Source organism: Scylla paramamosain, chromosome 20 (assembly GCF_035594125.1).
Source record: "Scylla paramamosain isolate STU-SP2022 chromosome 20, ASM3559412v1, whole genome shotgun sequence".
Classification (NCBI taxonomy): Eukaryota; Metazoa; Arthropoda; class Malacostraca; order Decapoda; family Portunidae; genus Scylla; species Scylla paramamosain.
This window is the reverse complement of record NC_087170.1, coordinates 20,805,199-20,813,994: the sequence shown is the minus strand read 5'-3', so window position 1 is coordinate 20,813,994 and position 8,796 is coordinate 20,805,199. Positions and strand designations below refer to the sequence as shown.

At 39.3% G+C, this 8,796-nt stretch overlaps 1 protein-coding gene across 2 annotated transcripts; it reads left to right on the top strand.

Annotated features, from left to right (window-relative positions):
• The first annotated feature begins 1,731 nt into the window (after nucleotides 1-1,731).
• Nucleotides 1,732-7,063, top strand: LOC135110604 (NADH dehydrogenase [ubiquinone] 1 alpha subcomplex subunit 10, mitochondrial-like). 2 transcript variants are annotated; one of them, XM_064023093.1, is made up of 9 exons: nucleotides 1,732-1,795; nucleotides 2,853-2,945; nucleotides 3,189-3,377; nucleotides 3,598-3,841; nucleotides 4,513-4,599; nucleotides 5,034-5,241; nucleotides 5,616-5,780; nucleotides 6,113-6,227; nucleotides 6,803-7,063. In XM_064023093.1, the coding sequence occupies exons 2-9, from the start codon at nucleotides 2,853-2,855 to the stop codon at nucleotides 6,884-6,886; spliced, it is 1,185 nt and encodes a 394-aa protein (XP_063879163.1). In that variant the 5' UTR covers nucleotides 1,732-1,795; the 3' UTR covers nucleotides 6,887-7,063. The 2 variants fall into 2 exon arrangements, with proteins under 2 accessions (XP_063879163.1, XP_063879165.1); XM_064023095.1 differs by lacking the exon at nucleotides 1,732-1,795 and adding an exon at nucleotides 1,808-1,880.
• The last annotated feature ends 1,733 nt before the right edge of the window (nucleotides 7,064-8,796 follow it).

The following is an 8,796-nucleotide window of genomic DNA, read 5'->3' as shown; positions in this document are numbered from 1 at the left end:
TACTTACCTAAATCCACCTATCATCTTTACCCATAAACTTATCTAATATGTTAAAGCTTTTTATCAACCAGTCACTAAACATCTGATCATTAAGTCTATTCCAGTCTTCTACCATTTTATTTGAAAACCGAGCTCTTCGCATCTCTTTTCTAAATCTTTCACTAAGAGGGTATTTAACGAGCCAGACAGCGCTGACTGTTGTAACGTAATATATCTTCCTTTCTTCAAGTCTTTTGATTCACCTCGTCATCGCAGAATGTTACACAAGACTGGAGAGCAGATTGAAGACGCTAATGTTTGTAATCGGATTAAGGCCTGCGTTACCTGTAGGAAGTAAGTAATAAACAAAATGGATGAAAGTTATTGGTGGGGTTCCTCAGGGATTTATTTTAGGATCTTTATTTTACATAGACTGTAATAATTATTTAGGAGCTGGAATACATGTAATACGATGGAAGCTACTCCATCCTGTTTCTGATTGGTCCGCGGAAACACTGTAGCTCCGCCTACCTACTCAACCCACTCTGTCTCATTGGCAAGACTTTGGTTCTAAAGCATGTTGAAGGAAACTACAGTTTAACACAATGCAACAATTTGACCTTAATGGTAATTGAATTATTTGATACTGAAAACTTTGGAATTTGGTATTATGACCGAGTTACAAGATGGCAACCCTGTTTGCAAGATAGACAAAAGATTCATCCAGAGTCCCGCAGAAGAATGTACATGACATGAGAGATGAGACTGGAACATGTGATGCTGGCTGGAGTTTGAAATGTATGAGGCGGGAGAGATGATGGTAGTAATTCTGACTGAGTTGAAGTATAACAGGAATGAGAAAAGACGAGACATGAAGGGAATAGATGGTGTTGCTGCTGAGATTGTGTAGACTGTAGAGAGCAGAGGCGGCTTGGAAAAAAGAAAAAAAAATGAACAGAGAGATTGCATGACAGTAAGCATCACAAAACGGTATGATAATAATTCAAAGAGAAAATGATCGAAGAAATGAATGAGAAACTAATCAACATAACTTACATGTTCTGTAGACAGGTAATCGGTGCGTGGTTTCTTCGGCGTAGCAAAACACTAGGCAAGAAAACAAAATAGTTTTCTTCTCGTAGCCACAAAACCATTCGCATTTCTCGTAAACCCTGATGTTAAACGGGCGTATATATTTTTTGGTCATGCTTACACTTTTCTGTTGGACTTATAAAATTGGTGTATATCACTATTTTCCTTTTGGCTTTATTCTTCATTTAATGTTAGGTGCAGAAAGGTGATATTTTGTAGATTCTTGATTCATTTCACTCTACTTTCCATTGGCAATGTTTGTCAGAGAGTAATAAAGTATTCAAAACAACGAAAACAGTAAACACCCACCATCACAGCACCATAACTGAATTTCGCTGACTGCAATAGAACAGTAGTTAGGAACCATTGAATTTGTTACCAGTTGTAGCTGTGCTAAATCCTTTCATACAGCAGTAAACTTAATTTTATGTCTCGTTTTAATTGAGATTTTTAAAAAGTTCATTAAGCTTATTGAAAACAACATGCAAAAGACTTGCTATGAACCAGGAACCACTGACTCATTCTAATGTAAAATGGATGAAATCATGCACCTGGCGGTGATTGTAGTAAATATATGATATCTAGATTAAATCATGATGATTTATGAAAGATATACACGATAATTCTGATCTAGAAATGAGGGAAAGGTAGCCGAAGCCAAAGCCAAAGCTACTCCTCATGGGATTCGGATGCAGGGTTGGGATGATCAGCTGCTAGGGAAGAGGTGAGTCGCCGCCTTACTCTGTGTTATTTACCCATTATATTTGTCCGGTGATCCATTCTTCTTTCACTTTTTGCGTCTTGTGGTGGTAAATAAGGATATGCCGTTAAACCAGACATGGGAAAGTAGTAGAAAATGTGATGTAGGAGGATGAGAGGCCAGCGCCGGATGAAAACTGGCTCTCAAACTGTTGGTATTTTTGCCGTCCGAGACACCATACCATGTTGCATATGTGTAACTTGTGACTTATATATCACATAGTAGCTATTTACAGTAGTGTTTCACCTTTCTGGATAATTCTTTATAATAGGCTCATCCCCGCATCCTTCCCCCAACCTTCCCCATTTGCCAAGTCCCTCAGACAAGTTTGGGGGCCCGGTGAGAAAGCGGCGAGTTAGTGTGGGGAAAGCCAACGTAGAATGAATTTATAAAATCGTTAAAAAAAAAAAAAAAGCTTAGGATGCGACGCCATATTTTGAAAACGGGAAATTTCTAACCTAACCTAACTTGACCCAACCTAACCTAACCATCACACCCTCTTGACTTGACTTAACCTGACAAAGTGATATTTCAACTTCCCTTCACCCCAAGTTAAGGGATGTTATCTTTTCCAGTCCCTGTGTCGGGTTTTATGTCTTGGTCTTACAGATTCTTCAGCCATCTTAAATCAAAGGATAAGACAGGTCTTGTGGGATCTAAGAGGGGTCCTTTTCTGGCCAGGTGGTCACTGAAATCAGCTCGCTCGGTCAGCACCTATGGTGAAATTGTGCTGGGATTATAGGAAGCCAACATCTTAGGATATATCCATTAAAATATGATGGACTAACTAATATGTAGTGTGACAAATTTTTAAAAGTAGAGTCCATACATTTACAGACTTATCATTGAACTTGGCACTGAGATGAAGTTTAGTATGGTCTGCATATCTATGGATGCAGCACTATTTCAGTAAAGCTACTTTGGCAACCCTTGAACCCTCTGTGTCATCTCCTTTCATTCTTGGTATGGTATCATTGCTCTAAGATGGATTTGTTCATATGTATGTGTTTTCTCGTTGCAGATGTCGGTGTCATTGGTAAGAGGTGGAACTAGGTTCCTCCAAAAGGCTGGCAGGCAGCTCTTGCCAGCCCCTGTTGTTCCCCTCCGCCCTCAGGTATGTTTCTGTTCTCTAATTAAAAAAAAATTTTCTGTTTAGACATGTAGCTGTCATAGTTTTTTTCCTTTCATCAGTTTTCTTTTCTTTTTATTTTAGTGTAATGCCCAACCAGTGTTCTTTTTCTGTATTATACACTACTGTGGAATTACTGAAAACTTTTTAAGTATGAAGAATTTCAAATTATATAGGTACGAATTATGAAAGCTTTACTAAAATTTTGTTTCTTGGTATTTGCCTTAGGTGGCAGGCATTGTGGGCAAAGCTCTTCGTGACAAGGACTACAAGCGCCCAGTTCCCTTCCCCTACAAAAAGAATCCCTATGGCTTCTTTTCTGCTCTGGTGGATTGGACAACCCACCGCTTTGACCAGAATTCAAAGATTTTAGTGGTGGATGGGCCTTTGGCAGCTGGAAAGACAAAGTTTGCTAAGGTAAGTGATTTGAATGTACAATATAACAAGTTTGTAAATGATGAAATAATTCTGCTTAATAGTAGTACTAAAATAATTTTTAGTTCTTTTTGAAATGGTCCTTGAATTGATTCTCTGGGTTTATTGCCTTTGCTTATTTCCATTTACATACTTTCCTTTTTCTGTATGCTTACATTATTTTACTCCTAAGAAATTATGCATGATACCATATCCTTGACAGGAACTAGCAGAAGAATTAGACATGATGTACATGCCTGAGGCCAATATGGATATGGTGTACATCAATGCATATGGATACAACATGCGTCAGCTGGACCCACAACTCCCAGATTCCTGCAAGAGTTTTGATGAGAAAGACTTCCTTGCTTGTCCATCACACCCCAATGCACCAAAATTCCAGTTTGACATGCTGAGGATTCGCCTTGAGCAGTATGTTGATGCTCTGGCACATGTCTTGAATACTGGTGAGTCTGTCTACATATTTGTATCTCTACCCACTCCAAAGGACTCCTGTCACAGGGATGGCCATTATAGGGTTTCATAGCATGGAAGCTGACATCTCATAAAGGGCTCAAGCTGAGCCCCACTGCATATTTACCATGGAAATGAGAAATATGTAGATTTTTGTTTATCTAAATTTATTATATATTATTTAATTTCCTGCATTAATAGTATGTCATCTGTTGTGTGCTGTGACATGCTGGCTGCCTTCCCTCAACAGTGTTCACTTGATACCTTGCTGTCACCGTGACAGCAAGTGTTGCTTAAGAGGGAATGTCTCAAGCACTGTGCTAGCACCATCTGCAACTAGGCTGATATAGCTGCTTCCTTCATTTGCCATATCATTTTATGTGTATTAAGAATCCATATTGCTGATGCCAACACCAACTACTGCAAAGCTCTGTATGTTGCTGTATTCCATTCTGACCATTTGTCCCTTATCATTGATCTTGTTTTTCTCCCTCCAGATAGTGTGTGTGTGTGTGTGTGTGTGTGTGTGTGTGTGTGTGTGTGTGTGTGTGTATTTGCGCTAGTTTAGAACATATACTTTAGTAAAAAGATATCTTTTAAGGATACCCATAATATTACAGTCTGCAATTTTCTTTCTACAACCTATTGTATTTATCCTTGACAGGTCAGGGTGTGGTGATGGATCGCAGTGTGTACAGTGATTTAGTGTTCATGGAGACAATGGTGCAGTTTGGGTTCATGAGCAAAGAAGGTGAGTTACCATATTTTCATTGTTAAATATGAATTTATCTTCAAAATTGTGTGCTATTTTTGTTGCTAGTCTGTACTCTTTCCAGTTTCCTTATACATTTTTTCCTCATGATTTGAGTATATTTGTTTATCTGCTCGTTTGCAGTCTAATTCAGTAAATCCAATAATTTGTGGATTTTTTTCCTCCACCCTCAGTCATATTGGTGCATTTCCTCCTCTTATTCAGTAATTACCTTTTTCTTTGCTATTTGGAGAAGGGACAGTTAGTTTATTTATTACATAACTCCCATCTAATCTTTCTCTGCTACATAGGTTGTAGTCTGGCACCATTTGCTAGAGGCGAGAATGAAGTAAACATATCTGACCTGTTTGTGTGTGTACACATATGTGTATGATTGCCTACATGTAAGTGGTCTTTATTTATGTTATTTGCAGCCCGTATGGTGTACTATGAAAGTCGAGCAGGGTCACTGCCTCTACTGATGCGGCCTCACTTAGTAATTTATCTGGATGTGCCAGTGGAAGAAGTACTGCGGAGAGTTGCAGCCCGGCCACCACCTTACCCTGACTCTCCGTTCCTTAAGCCTGAGGTGCTTGCCCACATGGAGCATGTCTACAAGCAGCAGTACCTGAAAGAGATAAGGTGTGTGTTTTATAGTTGTTGGAGAATATCAGTGAGATATTAAGGGATGGTACAGAAAACCATGCCCATAACTTCCTTCATTTATAAGATATCAATGTGTACGATTTCTAAAATCTGGTATCTTATAAATAAATAAAAGTTTTAATGGAAACATGAGTTCAGTATGCCACAGATGTCAAAACTTCAGGAATATAAAGGCAAATCAGGAGACAAGAACATGGTTAGGTACCATGTTTGCATGCCCTCAAGAGGCAGAAGTACTATCCCAGAGTTTGACATCAAGTACATAAATTGTAGTACCTAGTCTGATAGATTTCCACATTTCTCTTTGATATTCGCTCTTCCTATGTAATCTTGTGTAATTCTTCCCACAGCACTCATGCAGAGCTGCTCATTTATGACTGGAGTGAAACTGGGGATGTGGAGGTGGTGGTAGAAGACATTGAACGAATCAACTTTGATGATTTTGGCCCCTACGATCCCAAAATGAAAGATTGGCGCATTGAGAAAGAGTTGGACTGGTGCAGTGTTCGTATAAAGTGAGTGATTGTAAATGTGTTATATGCTTATAAATTTTAATTCCAAAAATGGAAAATACATTATTTCCTTCCCAACTGCAGGTCCAACAACCACAGACTTTTTTGTAACAATAGTTATATAAATACACTCCTTTCACCAAACACAGGAACAGGTTCATGGAAATTGTTGTTGAAGAAATTAGTGTATTTTGGTGTGAGAAAACTTACACTTCCTTGGGTAGAAGTTAGACTAACCTTAAAGAATAACAGTATCATATATTTTACAGTATAATTGTGTAAAAATGTTTCCCATGCCTAGCTATATTTTTCTTCCCCATGTACTTGCCAAACAGGTACAGCAAGTACAAGCATCGGATCGTACATAGTATGAGAGTTCCAGCCTACTCAGTGGGTGAATTGGTCATTGATGCTGAGGATTACAACACTTTCAAGAATGTTTGGTGGAGTGTGAGTATGGCACTTCTGCAGTGGGATATGGTTTGCATGTGATAATGGTAATCTAAACCATGCCTTGCTAGAATGTGGCAGTAGTGTAGTGGGTTGCAAATTATGATGAAAGTATGATGGTTCAAAAGTTCCTTGGATGATTCATAATTGTTGTCTGTAGTTCATATGATATTTGATTCCATAGTGATGCAACTCATTAAGGAAACACAAACATATATGTAACTCTTTTATAGACTTGACTTTCTTTGAGAAATATGAAACAGCAAAAGTTTTTCCCTATCTTTTGGTAAAGTGGGTGATGATAAACTGGTCACTGCACTGTGGTAGTATATTGCTAATATTTCTAGATGAAACATACAAGTATAAGGTCAGGGCTGACTTAGTCTCCACATTGTAGATTAGCACATTTTTTGGTTTGTTTTCCCACATCATCTCAAGTAATGTAGACAAGATTAGAAGTACAAAGTGCAGTGTGAGTAATATTGCTGATATTGATAATAATTTGAAGTAGCAGCAGTAGTGGCACATGTCAAAATGGTGATAGAACTCTACTTATCAGTGATCCTTCCTCTCAGGCCCCAGGAATGGAGTATGAAGAAGGATTCAATGCTGATCAAGGGGACCAGTTCATAATGCTGAAGACAAGAGCTGGACTCTAGTGCTGTTTGGTTTTTGGTTGCTGTGCCATCCCTGTTTAGCTTTCGCATGGGATGCCATAAAGAGAGAAAGAAAACTAATGTATAGCACCTGGTAAAAATGGCAAAAATTCTGGTTTTTCACAGCCATTATGCTAATTATTCTGTACAGAAGAAATAAAATGTATCTTGTATAGAAAAGGTACTTTTCATTTCATATGAATGTATGTAAATGTTGGTATATTTATGCAAATGAGCAGGAATGGGGAAATACTTCATGAATTTGTAAGTAAAGTGAATTTAGAGAACCTGAATAAAATGCTGGCAGAATGGTGAGTGAAGGTGTATGAAAGAAGAAACCTGCAATTGATTGTGTTAGTAATTGGAAGAATGGATGAAATTGTCTCCCATGTAGATAGATAAAGGTAGAATAATTGGTAATGCATCAGGGTGCTGAAAAGTGTGAATCATTCTACCCAGATGATCCCCTTCCTTTAAACTACCTCTGGAACCTTCTCTTCCTTCTCTTTACTTCCAAAGTTAAACACATACACACAGTGCTATAATTCAATCAGTCCCTACTTGTCACCTTTCATTGTATTACTGGCATAACAAACAGTGAGCATCCTTGTACGAATTATGCATCTGTTTTGATAGTCACAGGGAGGAGGCAGTAGACACCTGCCGAAACGATAATTACTCCCAGTGAGGTCTAAAGCACTGTTCAGGGGGTGCAGTGAACTTATCATTAAACCCAGCTGTGACCTCACTGAACGTTTCCCTTTGTGTCTGACAACACAAGGGGGCAGTCACAGCCTGCCCTTTAAAGACAACTCTCTTCCTCCACACAAAACTACAAGCACCTAATAACACACACACCCTTCACTCAAAAATTTTAAAATCATCATGGCGACTCCTACACCAGCCTCGGAGTCCCCATCTTGGGAGGGGACCATAAATGTCCCCAGGTCGGACTGCCTTTCTGTCGACGACCTTAAGTGTCTTGACACCCCCCTTCAACTTTTTCTTCATTAACTTCTGCAACATTCGCGGTCTAAGATCTAATTTTCAATCTGTAGAACACCACCTCTCCTCTTCTAAACCTCATCTTCTTTTCCTCACTGAAACTCAGGTGTCTGAGGCAACTGACAGTAGCCCCTTTTCTGTTCCCTCCTACTTTCTCTATCCTCATTTTCGATCCAAAGCTGGATGCTGCGTTTATGTGCGCAATGACTTAACCTACTCTCGTGCCCACGCTCTTGAATCTTCCGAGTTTTCCACCATCTGGCTACGACTACAGAGTCACTCTCATACTAAATTTATCTGTGCTGTATACCTCTCACCTAACTCCTCTGACTATAAGAAATTCTTTGACTACTTAACTTCCAAAGTGGAGCACATTCTGACCCTCTTCCCTTTTGCAGAGATCTCCATTCTTGGAGACTTCAATGTTCACCACCAGCTTTGGCTTTCCTCTCCCTTCACTGACCATCCTGGTGAACTAGCCTACAACTTTGCTATCCTCCATGACCTAGAGCAATTGGTGCAACACCCTACCATTTCCCTTCAAGACACTTATTCATCAATTTTTGACCACTGCTTTGACCCTTTTATGGGACTGGCATTTCAGTGGGCATATTTTTTTTATTGGATTTTTGTTGCCCTTGGCCAGTGTCCTTCCTACATAAAAAAAAAAAAAACACCGACAGAAGTCATCTTAACTAGCGTGTAGTAGTAGTAGTAGTAATAGCGGACTATACAGTGGTGGTGAACTGTGTGTGTGTGTGTGTGTGTGTGTAGGAGAGAGAGAGAGAGAGAGAGAGAGAGAGAGAGAGAGAGAGAGAGAGAGAGAGAGAGAGAATGTGTTATGGAATGAAGATATGAAGATATGAATCCTGGCTACGGTCCGAGGGTAGGAAGGGCATCCACTCGGG